The sequence below is a fragment of the Aythya ferina genome (genome assembly GCF_964211825.1).
Source record: "Aythya ferina genome assembly, chromosome: 13".
Classification (NCBI taxonomy): Eukaryota; Metazoa; Chordata; class Aves; order Anseriformes; family Anatidae; genus Aythya; species Aythya ferina.
Window position 1 is genome coordinate 12,879,766 of NC_140311.1, and position 20,393 is coordinate 12,900,158.

At 40.3% G+C, this 20,393-nt stretch overlaps 3 protein-coding genes across 4 annotated transcripts in view; 2 read left to right on the top strand and 1 right to left on the bottom strand.

The window, feature by feature from the left end:
• The first annotated feature begins 1,311 nt into the window (after window positions 1-1,311).
• Window positions 1,312-11,132, top strand: TMEM185A (transmembrane protein 185A). Of its 2 annotated transcripts, none has more exons than XM_084534355.1 (7): window positions 1,312-1,469; window positions 3,939-4,115; window positions 5,045-5,252; window positions 6,758-6,841; window positions 7,770-7,946; window positions 8,274-8,397; window positions 10,187-11,132. In XM_084534355.1, exons 1-7 carry the CDS (start codon window positions 1,432-1,434, stop codon window positions 10,429-10,431), a joined length of 1,053 nt encoding a protein of 350 aa, XP_084390481.1. In that variant the 5' UTR covers window positions 1,312-1,431; the 3' UTR covers window positions 10,432-11,132. The 2 variants fall into 2 exon arrangements, with proteins under 2 accessions (XP_084390481.1, XP_084390482.1); XM_084534356.1 differs by lacking the exon at window positions 1,312-1,469 and adding an exon at window positions 2,045-2,194.
• Window positions 11,133-11,573: 441 nt separating this feature from the next.
• Window positions 11,574-14,305, bottom strand: LOC311443831 (EOLA-like protein). The gene is made up of 3 exons (XM_084534357.1): window positions 14,209-14,305; window positions 13,669-13,941; window positions 11,574-12,033 (listed from the first exon to the last, which is right to left on the bottom strand). The coding sequence occupies exons 2-3, from the start codon at window positions 13,919-13,921 to the stop codon at window positions 11,819-11,821; spliced, it is 468 nt and encodes a 155-aa protein (XP_084390483.1). The 5' UTR covers window positions 13,922-13,941; window positions 14,209-14,305; the 3' UTR covers window positions 11,574-11,818.
• Window positions 14,306-14,998: 693 nt separating this feature from the next.
• LOC311443874 (uncharacterized protein) overlaps window positions 14,999-20,393 on the top strand; it is a gene marked incomplete at its 3' end in the record, with an annotated part of 33,760 nt that continues 28,365 nt past the window's right edge. The window contains exons 1-2 of the mRNA XM_084534448.1: window positions 14,999-15,265; window positions 15,404-15,504. Coding sequence (XP_084390574.1) covers window positions 15,248-15,265; window positions 15,404-15,504 — 119 coding nt within the window. The 5' untranslated portion in view covers window positions 14,999-15,247. The remainder of the gene's footprint in view (window positions 15,266-15,403; window positions 15,505-20,393) is intronic.

Genomic DNA, 20,393 nt, shown 5'->3' on the forward strand with positions numbered 1-20,393 from the left:
CGCTCATCCTGATTGCTTGCCAGCTTTCTCACACACCCTCCCCACTACCACTGCTTGTGCCAACCTGCCCTTGCTTTCTTGTGTGCTGTGACATACCCTTGCCTTATTGGAGTTGAAAATATGCAGAAAGCTCCTGGTGTGGAAGTCAGTCAGGTATCTGTGCTGCTGCCAACAGAGTTAAAACCACACCTGCAATTTGCTGTGAATATTTCTAGATTAATCGCATTTTTGAGTTGATCTGTATTAGCTGATGAATGCTGTCGAAGGCTAAAACTAGCTACAGCTTTTAATAAATAATCAAGCTGCACATAAGCCTAAGTTCTTAGCTGGTATAAATTAGCAGCCCATTTAGCATTGGATGAAGACTTAGACCATTTACTTTCCGGTTCTTTTTTTTATTTTTTTATTTTTATTTATTTATTTATTTTTTTTTATTTATTTCTAGTTGGAGCTAGAGAGCTCAAGAGGTCAAGATATGATTGCTTTTCCTTTTGTTAGCATTTTACTTGCCATGCAATCTTGATTAGTGAGGAGCTACCGGTATTTTAAGTTCAGAACAATCACCGGATGATCTGTCATGGTATAGATTTGTCATATAATCTGTCCTGACCGACTTTCATAATTTCATAACCTTTGTTACTGTCAAGCCCATTGACTTGAGTTTGATTAGCCTGTATATTCTGGACAGGTGCACAAACTTCATTTAAAAATGGAAAATCTGTTTCTTCGTTGTTTGTTCTGGCAGCTAATTAGTTTTACTTAGAATGAAAAAACACATCTCTGGTTCTTAACCAGAGCTTGTTTAGCCTAAGCCCTCAGCCTTGATTCTCGTTATGCCTTCCTAGCTCGGCTGAAGTCTTTTAGTACCTAGCATTTTCTCTCCGTGAGGACAATTTTAGTGTAATCGAGTGACATCGGTGTCTTTCAGCCAGATTCACTCAGTTCCTCGTGACATTTTTCAGAGCCTTTAGTCACTCCCCCAGCTCTCATCTCCCACAATTTCCACTCAATCCCCATGTCCTTGATGTCAGGACACTTCAGAGGCTGATGTGACCAGTTGCAGAACCCCCACTGAAGCAGCTCTCAACCCTTTGAGCACCGCCTTTCCCTTTTACCCCCCCTTATGTATCATGGAAAGCTGAGGGAAGGCTGAGGCAACCTCCAGCCCTTCAAGCCCTGCCCACAGCCACCCCCTGACGAGGCTTCGCGCTCCGCCACCGCGCATGCGCAGCACCGCCCGCGAAGCCCGCTCGGGCCCTGCCCTCCGCCCGGCGGAGGCACCGGCGCGGTGAGGACCCGGCGGGCGATGCGCATGCGCGGGGCGGGCAGCCGGGGGCCGGCGGCGAGGCCAGGCCCGAGCGGGGCGGGCGGCGGCGGCTGCGCCATGCGCGCCTGGTAGAGCGCGGCCGGAGCGGGGCCGGCGGGGCCGCCATGAACCTGCGGGGCCTCTTCCAGGACTTCAACCCCAGGTGAGGGCGGTCCCCGAGCGGCTGAGGCTCCGCGGGAGGCCCCGGGCCCTGCCCGGCGCTGGGGGAGCCCCGCTGGGGCCTTCTGCCGTGGGCTGCGCCGTGTGGGGTGGGGGGAGGCAGAGCGGCCCGGGGCGGGCACCCGGTGTGAGGGGGGGAGCTGCGGGGAGCGGGGCCCCAGGAGAACCGGAGGGGGCTGGGCTGCGCTTCGGGGTCTGCAGACCAAGGTGGTAGTCACCCCAAATCCTGGGCTCCTGGCTCTGCAAACTAAGGTAATAGTCACCCCAAATCCTCAGCTTCTGTCCCTGAAAACTGAGGCAATAATCACCCAAAATCCTGGGCTCCTGTCCCTGGAAACTAAGGCGATAGTCACCCCAGATCCTCAGCTTCCATCCCTGGAAACTAAGGCAATAGTCACCCCAAATTGGGCTTACACAGTCCTGCCGAGTAGCTATGGATGCACGCAACTCTTAAAAAAAAAAAAAAAAAAAAAAAAAGCCAAGAGACCTAGTTCAGATTGGCTTTGCTGTTACAAGATATTTTAAGACCGTGGAATAAAGTCTTCGGAATAACGTCTGCAGGTTGGCACGCAGCGCAGGGAGCCCTGGAAAATCTTGTTCATGAAAGAGGCCGTGCACGATCGCAGTTACAGAAAGCTGCGCTCAATCAGTTGTCTAGACGAGCGGAAGCATAACAAATGCTTCAGGAAATGCGTTGCTGCAGAGGGGGTGAGACAAACGCTCAAAATACATGTGCCTGAAAGTAATGGAAAAGTAGGGGGAGGAAGTTTCAGAAGCTTATTAGGCTTTGTTATTGCTAAGCAATGCTTGCAGCTTGTTTGGATGCAGTCTAAATGATGAATTTATTCATTTTATTCATCCCTTTATCAGGGAGTGTAGTGATAGGACAAGGAGCAATGGCTTAAATTAAGAGAGTAGGTTTAGATTAGATAGTAGGAAGAAATTCTTTACCGTGAGGCCCAGAGAAGCTGTGGATGCCAGGTTTTGGGCAACCTGGGCTGGTGGGAGGTGTCCCTGCCCGTGGCAGGGGGCTGGAATGAGATGGGCTTTGAGGTCCCTTCCAACCCAAACCACTCTGATTCTATGAATGAGCAAGCTGAATGCTCCACTAATGCAGATAACTGAATCTTGAATGTTTTGACGCTTACTGGAACATTCAGGGGGCCCTGGTGTTTAGCCACATGATGTTTCACTTCTGCTTTTATTGAGGAACCAGGGAAAACACAAACTACACAAATACCGAACACTGGAAGCGTGTGAATGGCCGAGGCAGCTGAAGGATCTCATTGCTGCTGTGAAGAGTGATTTGGTTTTTATCAGCCCGTCCTGAGGTCTTCCCGTCAGGCATGCTAGGTGGTGCTGACCCAGTAAAGCAGCTTTTTGTAATTAAAGGGCACCTGAAATTGTGCTGAAAAGAAACAAAGCTGCTTGATATCTAAAAAAGGCGGTGCTGATTTAATGGGCATTTTATCGCTATTTGATGAGAGTGGAAGTAGGCAGGGTGAGTTATGCTGTTGGAGTAAAGGTAGTAGTCCTGACTCGCTGCTCTACTCCGCAGTGAGCGCTTACTGTTCTTTAGGTTATCCAGGCCTTAAAATACATATAATTATCTCGCTGAAGTGGTGTTGAAGCATAATGATGTGTTTTCTAAAGCGATCTGTGATCCTCTGCTGAATGGCACTCTAAGCGTGGATGACTTTTTCCCCTTCCTGTAGTGTGAGGAAATCGTGTGCTGTGTAATTATTTTGTCTGACTTCTGGGGGTGCAAACTATCGTGGTGCCACAGTTTGCAAGTATTCTGCAAACATTGATTCATTCCTAGGCTGACTTGTTTATAAAATGTATCAGCGTAACTGTTTTAAACTTAGAGCAAGGATCCTCAGTTAGAAATCAGACTTTTTGTTAGTAACTTCGTTAAAAGTTTAACCTGCTCTTGTTTTAAGGGAGTAGAAAACCAATCTGTGTTTATATCACAAGACTGAACAGCTTTTCATCTTCAATCAGTCTTTGACATTCAAAATTAAGCTGCATAATTTATTTAACTTTATCCGTGCTGTTTTTAACTTATTTCATTTGATTTGTACGAAAGAATGCGCTTTCCAGAAAGTGTACGACTGGCATGTTTCTGAGCCTCTAATAACCCAGCTCCTGAGTGGATCCTTGTGGGAGGAAGCTATTTATAGGAGCCCATTCATTAAGTTTGTCATGCAAGAATGCTTTTGATGTGTTCCCTTGAAGCAATGGTTTTATGAGTGAAAGAGATGATATGCGATATTTGTGATGAAATATTTGACTATTCAGATCCAATTTGATTCTTTGCAGAGAACTTTGACACACATTTTTGGATTGGAAGTGTTCTGATTAAATTTTAGCTATGACTGATTTCCTTGTCCTCTAAAATCTTTGTGTTAAGTTGCATGCCATAATTTCTGTTTGTTTGTTTGTTTCCTAGCAAATTTCTGATTTATGCCTGTCTGCTGCTTTTCTCTGTGTTGCTGTCGCTACGTTTGGATGACAAAATTCAATGGAGTTACTGGGCTGTGTTTGCTCCGATCTGGCTCTGGAAGCTAATGGTGATTGTGGGCGCCTCAGTGGGAACAGGAGTGTGGGCCCGGAACCCGCAGTATCGGTAAGTTGAGGATATTTATTTTGCGGAACAAAGGGAACGGTGTGTGTTTTCCATACTGAATCAAATTCCTAAATAGGTTTTCAAAAAACATAAGATCTACCATCCAGAAGGTTTGCTTTTAACATACAGGTTATGATAATCATTTCAAATAACGTATGCAAGCAGTGTTATGCAGGTATGGATGTCTTCGTCCTAGTTGCAGCACTTTATCACAGTCTTCAAGAATACTGTCTTGAGGAAGCTAAAACTTCTCATGGGGTGACTCTCTGCATCTTTCCATTAGAACGCTGGGAATTCTTTGCTTTAATATAATCTGTGCAGACATGTATCTTTAGAGGTACCAGGAATGTGCTATATTTAATTGGGTTACTTTCTAAATCAGCTTCCTGAAAGGTACAGATCAGCTTGAAGAATGTTGGATTTTTTTTTTGGCCTTGTCATGTGTATAATCTCAGCAAACAGATGCAGGGATATTTGGTGATTCTTGAATATATAGCAAAGATGGAGAATTCTCAGACACAAACTGCAGTTTTACAAGAAATAGTCACAGACTTTAACACACTTGTATGTATGTAACATTTGTAAAGTAAGATGTTTTGGGGAACAAATTTTGTAAATTCCTCTTCATTTTTTGTCAAAGTTGCTTAACTGTGATATTTTAATTGTGAGTCTAGGATAAAGTAACTTCCAGACCTTTAAATGCATCAGTGCTGATCCTTTTTTGAAGGAAAAATGAGGAGCAAGTCCTGTTGCTTCATCAGCAGTGTATTCTAATAGTGGCTAGTTGGGAGGAACATATACATTTGTTTAAAAATCAGGGGTTAATATCCAAAAATTAATTCTCGCAAATGAAATGTCTTGGGACGTTTGCAGGATGGCGTGCTTTCCTGTTGGCATGTAAACTGAATATTTCTTTTACCTCCTTTTAGAGCAGAAGGAGAAACATGCGTGGAGTTCAAAGCGATGTTAATAGCAGTAGGCATCCACCTGCTACTGCTGATGTTTGAAGTTCTGGTGTGTGACAGGATCGAAAGAGGAACCCATTTTTGGCTTCTGGTCTTCATGCCATTATTCTTCGTATCTCCCGTGTCAGTGGCAGCTTGTGTATGGGGATTCCGACATGACAGGTCCCTGGAGGTAACGCTTTGTTATGTATAAAAACTGGGACAATGGAAGACTAGGAGTCTTTTGTTAGAGTGCCTCTCAGTAAAGCGTGATATGGATGACTGCATCTGTTGAATTAATTGTTTGCACTGATTACTACAGTGCAAAATTAGGATTGGGAATAATATATATATATATTTTTTTTTTTTACTAATCTCTTCTAATTTTTTTCAACTACCAAACTGCAGCATTTTAAATCTGCCTTTTTATTGCATGTCAAAAGAACCTGCTACAAACTGTGCAATATGAACTAATACTAGACATGTAAAAACCGAAAATTACTAAAACAAACAAAAAAACCACCTTCCACTGACAGTAAGCACTGTCCCTAGGCAGAATTGAACTTCCAAAGCCCTATGTAATTGGGGCTGCAAATTTCTTACCTTCCCAATCAAGGTGATTAATTTGTCATTTGGGAGTGCAGATGGCAGGTATAAAACAGTAGTTTTCTGTGTTCTACCTCTAGCTCCTTTCCTCTCTAACGAGAGATCCTTTTGGTTTTGGAAGAACTTCCACAGTTGTGGCAGCCTTGGTAGCATATATCAGTATCATGGTGGGGCCAGAAAAAGCTTTCTTTAGTACGTTACTATTTTTATAGTCAATAAAGCAACATTTATTTAAGACATATTGAATTCATTAAATTTTGAGCCTAGGCGCTCCAACCATACATGTGCTTGCCATACATAGCTCAAATGTTAACATGATTCTTAGAAAAAAAACTTTAACAATTGATCCTCTGATGGCTAGTTATTATTTTTATTCTTTCTATCTGCCATTGCGTTTTTCTGCTTGGTTGGTCTTATGCTAGAGCGTGGGTTTTCTGAGGTGTTTTCTAGTCATTTACTCTCTTGACTAAGCTAGCGTTACAAAACTACTTAAAATCTAGTTAACTCCATTTAATTATACAGTAAATGATTGAATTTACATGCTGTCTTTTATTCTTCCCAAAACTGACTTAAAACTGGACTGCTCTTAGTTTAAGTTGAAAATTACATATATTTAATACATTACCGCAACAACTAAAATACATCTTAAAAGAAAGACAAACTTGATAGTTTTGAATTTAAGGATTTCTTAGTACTTTAATTCCAGCAATATTTCTTACCTGAAGAAAACAGCTGAAGTTGTTTTCTGATTCTTTGTTATTTTGGTTGTGTTCTTTTTTTCTCCAACCTGATTAGTTTGATTTTTTTTTTGTTATTATTTCTCTGCTCATTCTCATAGGTGCTGTAGGTAGAGCTTTTATTTTTGTTTTAAATACCAGGAAGGCCTTCCCTCAGGGGATACCTGCATTGGCATTTACCATATTGGGATCACAGCTCCTCAAGTTTAGGGATGCTTAGTAATATTTAATATACATGCAAATGATATTGCAGTGATAAGTATAGGGTCAGAAAAGCCCTTTAACATATTCCTTAGTTATTTCAGAGATAACTTTAGAATGCTAAGTGTTAATTAACATTTTTTCTCTTTTCTAGCTGGAAATCTTGTGTTCAGTCAATATTCTACAATTCATATTTATTGCACTCAGACTAGATGAGATCATCAGATGGCCATGGCTTGTATGTAAACTGTGTTTTCTTCTTAAACTTGTTTAAATACTTAATTTCATTCAGATATTTGCTACAGGGAACAGTTAATGTATGATCAGCGTCCGTGATCTCCCTTTTACTTATTTAACAATCCTTCACTGATGGTCTGATGCTTCATTCAGTAGTCAAGGGAAAGGCTTTTCCTTGAGTAAGAGCACAGCATTCCTTTCTTCGGGGGAAGAGGGACATGCCATCAACTGTAATTAATTAATTTCTGGTCAGATGTTGGCAGGGGGAGGGCAGAATCCTAAAGAAAAGCTTCCAGTTGCAATACTAAACCAGCCAGAAAAATGATTGGTGAGTTAGGGCAAGTGTTGGTAAATATTGTGTGGTAATTAACTTGTTTTGTTATGCTACCATGCATTGAAATTGACCTCCTGTGGTCACTGTCAAAATATGCTGAGATGTACTGTTCCAAGTAGCTTTAGAATACAAAAGCTCTGTTCCTGTGTCTGGCTTTGTGTAAACTGCCATAAATCTGATAACCTGTCAAGATTATGACTGCCCTTACTATTTTCAAAAAAATGTGGAATTGATCTCATTTAGAAACACTTGGAGTAAGGTGTCCAATGTAGAAAATGCTTGCTAAAGTCAATTTCAAGTACTGTTTGAACTTACTTTTTAAGTTTAACTCTATTGACTTAATTTTAAATTGTTTCAGCTTGATGGGGTTTACAGCGCTTACTGAGGAACCCCAAAGAGCTGATATGGCTTTTAACAATGCATGTGATTTGCAAAGCTTTTCTGCTAGAGTTTAAATTAGTTAGACCATTACACTTGATTCTTTTTTATGCTTAATACGTGGACTTGCTTTATTTAAAAAAAAAAAAAAAAAAAAGACAAACACATCACTGGCTGGGGTGGAAAAAGCAGCTAACTTCTTTAATTTATCTTTCAGGTTGTTTGCGTTCCATTGTGGATCTTGATGTCCTTTCTGTGTCTCGTGGTGCTCTATTACATTGTGTGGTCTGTTCTGTTCTTGCGCTCCATGGATGTGATTGCTGAGCAACGGAGGACGCACATAACAATGGCAGTCAGCTGGATGACAATTGTAGTCCCACTGCTCACCTTTGAGGTAGGATAAAGTGTACGGTTTTATATATCTTGTTTTTTATTCAGAGAGGGGTGAATGTTGCTCTCTTTGAACTCGTCAAAATGAAGATACCACATCTTGTTCGGAATAAAATATTAAATGCAAATACGAAGGGAAAACCAAGAATTTTGTGCTTTTGAATTTTCATGTGTAAAACGCCTCACATTGGAACCGTAAAATCATATTTCTGTGGAGGCTGTTTTTCCTAAAAAATGTGTTAAGTTAAAGATCACTGTTTAAACGATGCTTGGAAATGGGAATTACAATGGATATTAGAAATTGATGTTGGTTTTTTCTTTTCTCCTTTAGATTTTACTAGTACACAGACTAGACGGGCACAATTCTTTCTCTTTTATACCCATATTTGTTCCTCTTTGGCTTTCACTGATAACTTTAATGGCAACAACATTCGGGCAAAAAGGAGGAAATCACTGTAAGTACTTAATAATCATGGAAACTAAGAGTGAAACTCGAGACAAAAATGCATTTTACTAAGACATCTATTTTTAAGAAGCTTTGTGCTGTGTTTATTTCTCATAAAATAGTTTAGATGCATTTGTTACTGCTCCCTTGAGATGGTTCTCTTAAGTTTTCAGTGTTTATAGTGTATCTTGGTCTTTGTTATTGATCTTAAAGCATGGGCTCTTCTGTTTGGATGCGTTGAGATCCCAGTGGGGTTTTAAGTTAGCTTTTTGTCCTTCCTTGTTCCTGGGGGTTTCATTCTCATGGGACATGACTAAGATCTTTCTATTCTGGGTTCTGAAAATAGTTTACCACCTACCATTGTAATTGGCAGTAGTAGCCTGAAGGAGTATTCTCTGTCCTCTCTGGCTAATTAGTTCTCTCTGCTGCTTAGATATGACTTCAGTTGCATGGGTGGCCAAGTGTAAATTTACCACGTTTTTTATTCCCTCAATAATTACCATTGCTGGAAAGAGCATTTGCCCTTTTAGCCATCTAACAGTACTGACTCAGTGCAGTTGAGTAGTTCTTACTACCCAAATTGCAGTTAGTATTGTTTTGTGACAAGACAATAAAACTTATTAGGATTTTTCAGAGTTGAAAGAAACCAACTGTGATATTAATTTCATAAACTTCGTTTTGGTCCAGTTGTGAAATATGTTGAGAATTTCTCTCTTCAGTGTGTATCTTCACATTTAGCTTACTCTTTTTTTTTTTTTTGTATGGAAAATTGTTCTGGGTAACTTCATTTATTATTTTTTTTTTAAAGCATGCTGTTGATGATTTGTAGCCAAATCAGTCATTTGGAAAGCCAGACATCCCTCTTATATTCTGTAGGGTTAGTAAGCACTGATTGTAAACTTAAAAAAAAAAAAAATAAAAAATTTAAAAAATCTGAAGTGATCCTCAGAAGACTTGCATGAATATCCACCACTAAAGAGTGCTAAGTGAAATACATCAATGGCCATCAAGTATGATCTCTGCAAAAAGATGGGTTGTATAGGATCTTCCCTGGCAAATACTCAGTCCCTTTCCTTCTTTCACTGAAAAAATTGCCTTGGTGGGCAGGCTGTTCCTTTCAATGCTGACCTTTTGGTATTGGTTAACAGAAGAGTGCCATCTGAGTTACAGGTGCCACTTATTGAATGCTATCTTTAAAAATCTTTGCAGAAAAAATAGATGACAAACAAAAGAGGTACTGTTGTTTTAATCTAGTGTAGATAATACCAAGGATGAAATGCTCATGTCATCACATCATATTTAGCAAACAACAAAAATTTTGGGGGAATACTGAACACATACACTTACCAAGCAATGTCAGCCTATGCCATCACAGCCTCTCTGGTCCTGTAACCTGTGTGTATCAAATGAAATTTGGTGTGAAAGTCTTCCTGTGTGACATTGATTGCTGGAGAGATGCAAGGCCTTTTGTGTTCTTTCTGCCTATATACTGATGTCATCTGTCACCGCTTAATACACGAGATGCTGTGGATTCTTGCTCTGGTGGCTTAGCTCTAATACATACATATGCACATTCAGGCACGTGCGTAGATACCTGACCTTCAATGCTGTTATGATAGATGTGACACTGAAAAGCAGCACTAACATAAATTTTAAGTTGTTCATATGGAAACAATTGAGAACTGAAGTAGGCAGATGAAGCAGTTCTTGATTTCTTTAATTAAATTCTTACCTATTTTGTAATCATGTGAAATCATTTTTTTTCTATTTTGTAATCATGTGAAATGATTTATTTTTAGGGTGGTTTGGAATTCGCAAAGACTTCTGTCAGTTCCTGCTTGAAATTTTCCCCTTCTTGCGAGAATATGGAAATATTTCCTATGATCTTCATCATGAAGATAATGAAGAAGCGGAAGAAACCCCAGTTCCCGAGCCACCAAAAATTGCACCAATGTTTCGAAAAAAGACTGGAGTGGTCATAACACAGAGTCCGGGGAAATACGTAATTCCACCTCCTAAGTTAAATATCGATATGCCAGATTAAGATGGCAACAGCCTGTTAAACTGGAACTGGGAATCAAAAGACAAATGCAGCTCATCTCATGCCTTGTCCCAATTACTTAAAAATAGCTATTGCTTGATCAGTGGCTTGGATCAGAGAAATCAGATCTAGAAGATAAATTGAGGTTTTTCAACAGAGATTTTGTGAACCTTCCTAATGGCTTGGTTGCACACTTGCCTGTATAGTATTTATATGAACATTTTAGCAGTGTAATATATTGTTTAAAGTCTCGTCCTGTACAGTATAAGTATTATCTAAAAGTATTTTTTTAAAAAGCCTGTATGAATTGCCTATGCTATTCCAAGTGTCTTTCAGGTCCTAAATATACACTTGATTTTCATGTCTGTGCTAAGTACGTTGGAGATGTCTTGGTATAGTACCTCTTTCCTTCTTTTCCTGTTCAGCCACAATCGTTACCTTAACTGCAAAAGCACAGGAGTTTTGCGCTTCTAAGGCAAGACTGGAAAGCTTTTGGGGGGGTGGAATGGAATGTATTGCAGCTTTTAAATGATGCTTTTGAGATAGCTATGTGAATTGTTAGGTAAGTATTTCAACTTTTGCACTGGCTTGGGAGTTAAGTGTTGCTTTTGTTGCTTTTCCAGGTTCAGTTTTCTAGCTCCTTTTGAGCAACGTGTACACCGTTCTCCCATTAGTTTGGCAGTTTAATAAACTCTTTCCTCTTGTGTTGTGTGTGTAATTTACACCAGAAGTATTAGTTACAGGTTTTATAGCTGGTATAAACATGGTAACTTGGTCTTCATTACCACTTTTTTTGTATAACTTTAGAAAATGACTGTTCAAAAATGTTAATACAGCATTTTCTTATTTGAGAGATCTGATTTTTATATGAAGGCTGTCGGTCACAGAGCCATATACTGCAGTCTGCTCCCTCCATCCTATGCACACATACCTAACCCATGAATGAGAAAATCTGGTCTTTTTTAATTTTTTTACAGTGTGGGTGTACATCTTATACACATATCCTAGCCGGTAACAATGATAGAAGTCTGCTCTCAAGCACCATTTCTCTGGAGAGTGTTTCAGATCTTTCTTCATAATATGCCTCCTCATATAACATTATGCTTGTATTTATTCACATTATAAATTGATACACAATAACTATATATTAGAAAACTCACATTTATTTACAGTTGCGTGTATATCAAAAATCTACTAAAACAGCAGTAATTCCCAGCAAGGGTCATAAAAATGAGATCCTGATGATCTTGCTTCAAAATAGCAATTCTTGCTACTTCAAACGATTCATACTGGAAGGAATACTAAGTAATTGACTGGTATTCAACATGGTGACTTGTGAATAACCAGTTTGCATTTAGGCAGGAAAAAATACAGCATGGGGCAACTCCTATCATTCTGAGGGGATCAGTTCATCAGGGATGTTCACTTGCCACACACCTCTAAACCCTCTGGCAGGAATTGGTTCCAGGAGCCATCTAGGATTTGAAACAACAGTCAAGTATTTCTGATCTAGATTACTAAGGACAGCTTTGTTTTCCAGCTCCAAAACCTTTTCAGGAGGTAAATTTTCTGGGTATAGTGATGTCTCTCCAATGTCAACTAATCCTGTATTATAAAATGAGAACAGTTAGTTGGTGATTGAATTCCTAGAAAAAAAATTTCCACAAGTACACCTCCCAGAGGACATATAAAGCAGCTAGTGTACATTACCAGAAGGTTGAAGTACAAAGCATGCATGCTTTAAGCAAGGTGTCAATCGCTGCAGAAGACAGCCTCTAAGACTGAAGTTAAGCTGCTTCAAGAACAGTTGAAGCATGCAGTAATAACACAGCAATAGATGATTCTGTTAAAAGAAGCCTGCATCTAATGAGACAGAGATGCTACCAAAAACTGAGCTACATTTGGCTTGAAGTAGCTTCATTAAAATACAATTGACTGCTCATATCAGGATTCTATTGTATTAACATCTTAAAATCATTAAGCCATGTGGAAATTCCCACTCTCTGGAACCCATTTTACTCATAAAATTTACTTACCTTAATGAAAGTCACAAAAGGGAGTTTCTATGTTTAATGATTAAACATTTTAAAATAAAGATCAAAAAAGCTCTTATACCTACTCCACAGTTTAGCATGCAATTTAAATGAAGGCTACAAATCTACATATTACTTTAATAACTAACGATTTCCAGAGCTGTAGGACTGGAACAATTTTCCAGAACATGTAATAGCCATAATTAACTTTGCAGGAATAGCTAAAAATATTCAAATAAGAATACAAGATAGATGGCATGAGAAAAGAATTGACACCTACAAAGGAAAGTGCAAAATGAGTACCTGATACAAACTTTGCAAGTATTCAGTACAACAACATTATTATATTGTGCTGAAATATAATATAAAAAGCACCACTCTATCCTAACTTTGTTACAGAAATAAAATTCTTTACTGCCCAAATAACAAGACTGCTGAAGCATTTGTAGAACTGAAATAGAATTTATGTAATAATCTGACATGCAAAGCAATAAAATGTCATAACTCCACTTGACTATGAGTACAGTAAAGTTGTTTCAGTAAGAGTTCGTAAGCTCAAAAATGAAAAAAAGGTGGAATTGACATTTATTATCATTAAATAAGATACTATCCAACCTTTTTCATACTATCTTACTGTATGAGTTGGCACAAATTTATTTTATTTCCTCATTTTTCGTAGAGGTCTGATTCTATCTTAGAAAGAATAAGGGTCTTTTACAGTATTGTGGGCTGTGTGAAACACACTCCTGTTTTTCTCTTGATGCAATTTCCACAGCCTGAGGTAACAGCAAGCAATTAAGCAGGCAGATACTTTCTTCTCTTGCATTTTTCCTGTTTTGTAGCAGACTCCAAGGAGGAGGTTCTAGGTGTCAAAGATAATTTTAAGAACGCAAGACCCTAAAACAGTTCAATATACCAAGTGGCCTGACTGAAACTCCTTATCCTAAAGGTCACAGATACTTCAGGACACCAATCTCCAGCACACTAGAAAAAGGATATGTTTAATTTGTAATGTTCCCCAAAGAGCTGAGCTTACAGCGATGGGGAATTGAAGTAGACCCCAGCCACAACTCAATCAGCGCTACCTCAAAGCAAGTGTTAAAGCAATGTTATAATGAGCATAGCCATGAACAGCAGGCGTGTGACTGAAGCAAATACGCTAATAAATGAAATGCTTGCTTGGAAAATATAACCCAGGGTTGCTTACCTGCAATAACTCCCCTGCCAAACTTCTCCCCTTCATCCAACAAGTCCTGCACTTGCTCTGCCGTCATACCAAACCTGCTCAGAAGAATATCTCGCCACGCTTCGTCCTCCCAGTCCTTGACGGCTATGTGGACGGCGATGGTGCGGTGCTGGTAGCGGGCGAGCACGGGCCGCCAGCGAGTCTCGATGGTTTTGACATTGTTTAAAACCAGCCCCGCGTAGGGCTGGCGGAACGAGAGGCAGCCGAGCTTCATCCTTCCCCGGACATCAGCACCTGTTGGTTCCGAGCACACACGAGCTGGCAGCCCTCGGAAACCCGCGGCCGCCCCCAGCCCAAGCCCAGCTCCGGGGCCGGCCGCCAGGGGGGGACCCGCGGCCCTGCCCTGCCCGCCCCGCAGCCGGGGCCTGCCGGGTCTCGCCCCGCCGCGGCGGAGCCGGGCTCGGCCGGGGGCCCCCCGCAGGGCCGCGGCCCCTCCGCGCCGCCGCCTCACGGCCATGGAGGAGCCGAGGCCTCCCCGCCCTCCTCGGCCTCCTCTCTTACCTGTCCCCGGGGCCGGAGGGAGGCTGCCTGGCGGCACCGCGGCAGGAGGCGGGCGGCTGGGCTCGGCGCTGCCGCCTGTGGGCGGTGCTGAGGGGGGACCCGCGCTGCGCCCCGCCCGCCGGCTGACTGGGGTTGACCTGGCCGCCACATGCTTAAGCGTGCGTTCATTTCCTTTTTATTTGGAAATTGTTTTCCTCAATTGCACAAAAATAGAGGCTTTCTCCCAGCCGGCTCCTCTCGGGGAAATGGGGGTAACGGCTCGAGCCCGCTGAGGGGAGAAGGAGCCCGAGGAGCCCGGCTGCTGAGGGGAGGCGGGAGCTGGCGACCCCGGCACCTCAGGAATTAACCAGACTTGGTCTCTCACCTCCCCGCTTGTTCTGCACAACCTTGTTTGTATGCTGTTGCCGGTTAAAAATGGATGTTTTGCAGCAGTATCGCAGCGTTTCTAGCTTGAACTGCACGGTTATTGTTTAATAATAAAAGTTTTATCTTCACTAGTTTCTCTGGGATCCCTGGTAGGCCATCCCTGGGACTAAGGAGCTGTAATATGTGAAGGCCTGGTGAACACAAGAAAAATCAAGTGATGGCACAGGAAAGGCTTAACATGGAAGAGAAGGGGCTTGAAACAGGTGCATGCCCCCACCATACGTGTTCAGTTTGAGTTAATGAACCTATATTTTACAGCTGCATACACATCTGTTATAACAGTTAATTTCTGTCAGAGACAAATAAAGTGACCTTCATAAGACACCTGCTAATGCTGAATGCAGACGGGCTGTGAAAAGTGCAGCAAATTAATCAGTTGAGAGCCTGTCTGAATTTCTGCATGTACAGAAGATACAAAATGAACTTGTATCTGTATGTAGCTGGAGCCATACCCAGCATTTCAGTGTTATAAATGTGAGAAGTATTTGGGGAGTTCTTCCATGCATGTAGTATCTTTGAAAAAGAAAGCGGGGAGGTGAGAATATTCACAAAAAGTAGTGAATTTGCAGTAGAAGTAAAAAAGCAGGAGAATAAAGCAGGAAATCTGGGAGAGATGGAAGAGGAAAAATTGGTAAGATTTACAAAGGGGAAAGAGAATTATCACCAAGCTCACATTCTGATGTTGAATTCTTATTTCAGTGACTTTCAGAGCTTTATTAAAGTGTATCTTAAACTGTGAGAAATCTCAAAATAATTTTATCAATTGCAGGATCTCAAGGGAAGAGAAGAGAAATTTGCTAGAATTCTGCTGAGAGCAAGATGGGCTGTTCCTTTACGTAAGAAAGGCAGAGGAACTTCATACAGCAAAAAGTAAGATTAAAATGATGTTTTTGTCCATGTCTTTCACTATGTGAATAACAGATATTTCCAGTAAAGTTTTTCCTGTTACTGTATTATTCTTTAAGTGCACTGGACAGCATGGTTAGATGATTTTCTTCTGATTATAAGCCCATCAGGTAGTTTTTATGATGGCTGTTTTTGGTGAACAGTTCAAATAGACCTTCAGTGATTGCTTTGTATTCTGAACTATTTTATAGCCGATAGAGTTTAACTATTGAGACCTCAATTTTCTTATTACCATTTTATGAAGTTCCTACTCTTCTCATAACCCCTCCCCCCCTTTTTTTTCTGGATATTTCTAACACCGTGTTCAAAATGTTCCTGATGGAGTCATTCTAGTCTTTTATCTAATGCCATAATGACAAAAGAAAGTAATAGATGACATGAATTTAAGGTCATTGTAGTTTTTACGGGGTTATTATTTTAAATGTCTTTTAGCTTTGAGCTATTTCCATCTCACTAGATGTGCATGGTTAGTTGAGGAACTTGTTGAATCTGTTTAGAGTTGCAAGTATGTAATGAGCTTTCGTGCTTTTTCTTGTGTTACTTTTGGTATTTTTCCATGACATAACTGGTTTCTGAGTTTATCTAGTTTATTCACGTAATTTTGGCTAATGTGGCTTTTTCACATGCTAACATCAATCCCAAATTATCTAATTTTGGTGTAGTATTTTGATATGATAAATTCAACAACAGGAAATTCTACAAGCTTGGTTCTACATTTCTGTAAAGTATACTTCATTCTTGTGTCTCTAAACTTGCTTTCCTTAGGGTATCCCTTATTTTAATTTTATGGTAGAATAAAGACTGCAAAATTCTCTCTGCAGAAAGTGTTACTGCTTTCTGTGGAGCTAAAATAATGTCTAGTACATCATTTATAAGGACTTAGGCCTGATCTCATCTAGATAGGCAAGCATTGCTGTGTTTCCTGTCAAATTTGCTTAGTAGCTGATTTTACATGATTCAGTACACAGCAATAAGTGCTGGGATATCTTAGGTCAAAATCAGGTCAAGATACTTGGCGATCAGTTACCCACTTCTGAAATGAACTGTAAAGATGCCGTGCAGTGTGTTCCAGGTGACTGGAGGACAGAACTGAAATTTCAGGTGTTGATAAACCATGAAATACAATACAGTGTGGTACAATTATTTGTACTGAGTGGTCACTATTTAGTAATAGTCATTCACAAGAAGGTAGGACGTGCTGACATATGAACATCTATTGCTGTTTTCTGCCTTTTAGGACATCAATGTGAAGTATGATTTGGTATTCTTTTGGTAGCAATTCCATCTGAAGGAGTTCTACCAGCCTTCTACATTTACCCCTCTTCTCTTAATTTTACTCTGGCGTTCATTCTCACTGTCATTTCCTGCTAGCTCAAAGTATATGTGAAACTATGGCAAAAGGATTTATTCCACATGTTTTAAATATATATAAAGTTTTGGGATTTAATTTTTATTTTTTTAACCCACAAAGGATATTTTAAACATTGATCGTTTGTTTCACTGATCCTGCTTACAAATGTCCCTATTTGGTTGTGTGAAAGAATGTGCACGGAGGGGAAACTGGGGCATGAATCTCTTACTGTGGCTTAGCTGTCAGGAAGAAGGTACCTGGAGCAATAGCTTTAGATTCATTTCCAACATTCTGCACGCTCCGCCTAGCATTTTGGTCTTTCAACTGCAGAATTAAGAATCCGCTTAAGGTCTGTTATATCAAGATTGTGTGGTATTCAGAGCCATAGTGACATAAAGGTCTTTTCGGCACTGGTTCTAGTATTAATACTGGAGATACACACCACAGGATCTTCTAGCAGAACATGTTTGATCCTCATCACTTATGGCATGGGGTCACAATTTTCACAAATTAGCATTAGCACGTAATGTGCAGCATATGCTGATGATGTGCTATTAACGTAGGCTGCTGGGTGTCAAGTGTTTTATCTGCATAAAGCCTTTTGGCTCAGAGTTAATTGGTCAAAATATTTTTCCCCACAAGCAGTTTGTTTTATGTGATTGAGAAATTTTTGATCTAGTAATAGAAATGCAGAAGAAGTAATTTTTTCTTTCTTGGTGACGTGTAGGTTTTGTTTAACGTGCATACTTCATTTCTTCTAATTAGTTGAGCTGGACCAAATTTTAAGAGTTTTGTTGACTTAATGCTGCTGTCTTCTCTGTGCCCATGCTTCTTGGTCTTCTCCAGCTTTCCCCTAGGTGGCACCACGACCCACAGAACAGCTCACGTAGACCAGAACAAGCCACTTGTGACTGAAGATGTGTCTGCTGAGTGATGCAAACACATTTTCAAACACTACTTGGTTGCCCTTCCTTTGAACACTAGTAGCATTTCTCCACAGACAGCATTCTTGTCCTGCTAGATCACAAATGCTGGTGATTAGAACATGGTCAACAAATGATTTTAGTAGTATGAACTACTCATTACTTGCAAAATTAACTTGGAAGTATCTCGTTTAGATAATTTAATTCCTTTGCATTAAAGGGAAGGAGGACACTGACACTTTGTGTCCACAGACTGCGGCATTCTTGTGCTCGCTTGGGTAACAAAGAGCTACTGTTGTCTGTGTAAGAGCTTCATGTTACTACATGCTTCATTGAGATCCTACCAGGGCTCCAGTCCTGGTCCTGCTATGCTGCCAGTGTTGCAAGTTTGCATCTCTCACATTGTTTCTCTAGCTGTTAAATATAAATACCTGTGGGGTATGTGAAAGCTCTGCTTCTCAAATGTACTGAGATTAAGCCTAAAGGATTTAGGCTGATGCTCTGAAGAGGCACATAACCAACTCTTCTAGGAGGAATGCGCTGTGTCTTTAGCTACATGGCTTGTATTCATACTCAATCTGAAGAAAGCATTCCAGTGCTTCTTTGGATTAGATGGCAGTAGAAATTTAATGATGAGAGGGGAGGGAAAAAAAAAAAAGGCTAATTCTAGCCCATAGCTTTGTTACAGACATTCATAACTGGCTATGAGTATAAGATACTTTAGTAAGTAACCGATGTCCATGTTTAGACTATTTAAGGCAAGAACGTTTATGTTGCAGTGAGCTATTCTAGAGCCAGTGTTCCAGCCACTACTGGACCAAAAATTGGCATGATATACCTGATGTGCTGGCACTGGAGATGGTGTTTGTCTGCAGCAGCTGCTCTGCTTTCGTGGTTCCCAAACAGCACATGTGCTGGTTTACTTCAGGTGGAAGAAACATTCTGTCCTCTGAGAGATGACACTAAAATAACAGCAGATATTTGGGATAAAGAGGAATTATGGTTTTTCTGCAGCAAGTGTTAAGTTGATGGTAGAGCTGAAATTGAAAGGCAATGTGATATCTACCCGCTGCCCAGTCTTACAGGTTGTTTGAGAATTTTGGCATAATGCAAAGGGTGATGGAATTATTCTTGTCTCTGGATGTAATAGTGTCTCAAAAAAGTTGGTATTATGAAAAACTTTTGTAGTCGTCTATTTGAAGCATGATACAGTTGGTTTTTTGTTGTTGTTTGTTTATGTTTGGTTTGTTTTTTAATGGTTTTACTGATTTTAAAATAAATAAAAACCGTATTTTGGGAGTTAATGTGATTAACATAGTCAGATCAGAACTGTGTCTTAGAATGCTTGTCTTGCAGACTTCCACAGCTTAACTGGGTATAAAGGAACAATCATCATGCAGGCAGTTTATTTCTGCCACATAAAAATATGACTTAGAATTGACAGTAAGGAACAAATAAATAAATGATTATGAATGGGAATGCTTCTAAGTCTGTACTTCTTAGAGAAAGAAATGTTCTTGATTTTAATATCTGCATGGTTGCAGCTGTCCTCTATTTGCTATCAGTTGCAGAATCGATGTTAGCAAAACTCTAAAATGCTTTGTTTCCATGAATCTTCTTCCTGCTTCTCTTCATCTGCTAGACTGATTTGTTGTGCCTGCCTACATCACAAACTACCAAGGTGTAGAGCTGGTGCTGTGACTGGTGTGCACAGGGTATGTATTGCAGGGGGTCACACTGCCTCTGATCTAATCCCACAGGGTCTGGTTCATGTCCTACAATTACTTGCTTCAAAAGATCCTAACCTGAACTAAAACACCAGTATAGATGCAACCTGTATCCACTGTATCTGAGAGCACCAAACTGACGATGTCCAATAAGCAAAATGTAGCTTAAGGTCTATTCACACACAGATGCTTTTGGCATTTTTAACAGGCCCTCATTGCCTTGTTACACTTCAGAAAAAGTGACAGTGCAACCTCACAACAGCGATGGCATGTTGGATGCCTGTTGTGCCTAGGCTTTTTTTGTCAGAGAGAGAATTCTTGTTGAACAGCAAATTCTCGTTCCTTTTCTATCAATATATTACTTTACTGCTCATCTAATCTGTTTTCTCAAACAGATCTGATTTATGTGATTGCTTAGTAAGGCAAAATCTTGCCAAGTTACTTCCTTCTGTTTTAATAAAAGCTAAATTGTGTCATGCTATGATCAGCGTTGTGTTGATCCGAAATGTGGTGCTGGGGGCCAACATTTCTTTCTGAATTCTTGTTGTGGTTCCAGTTCACAGATTTGGGGAAAGCCCTAAAAGCAGGGGATAGTCTTTTAGACTGACTGGTCTGGTACAAATATTCTATATTTAATATTAATATTTTGTATAATTTCATTCCCAATGTGCTGCCAATGTTTTTCCCTAGGTGATGGTTGGATATTAATGACAGAAGTAACAGTATGTGAGATCAGGAGCTCACTTGTAAAGAAAGAGGAAGTTAGGGCTGTGTGACAGAAAATATGACTCTGGACCAGGCTGGTCAAAGCGTCTTTTTTGGATAGAGAATTCAAGCTTTGATCTTACCTTG

Coding starts and splice junctions, on each gene's coding strand:
- TMEM185A (XM_084534355.1), top strand. CDS start 1,432: ATGAACCTGCGGGGCCTCTTCCAGGACTTCAACCCCAG. Junction 1,470..3,938: donor TTCCAGGACTTCAACCCCAG/GTGAGGGCGGTC, acceptor TTTGTTTCCTAG/CAAATTTCTGATTTATGCCT. Junction 8,398..10,186: donor GCAAAAAGGAGGAAATCACT/GTAAGTACTTAA, acceptor ATTTATTTTTAG/GGTGGTTTGGAATTCGCAAA.
- LOC311443831 (XM_084534357.1), bottom strand. CDS start 13,921: ATGAAGCTCGGCTGCCTCTCGTTCCGCCAGCCCTACGCGGGGCTGGTT. Junction 12,034..13,668: donor TGGCAGGGGAGTTATTGCAG/GTAAGCAACCCT, acceptor TTTATAATACAG/GATTAGTTGACATTGGAGAG.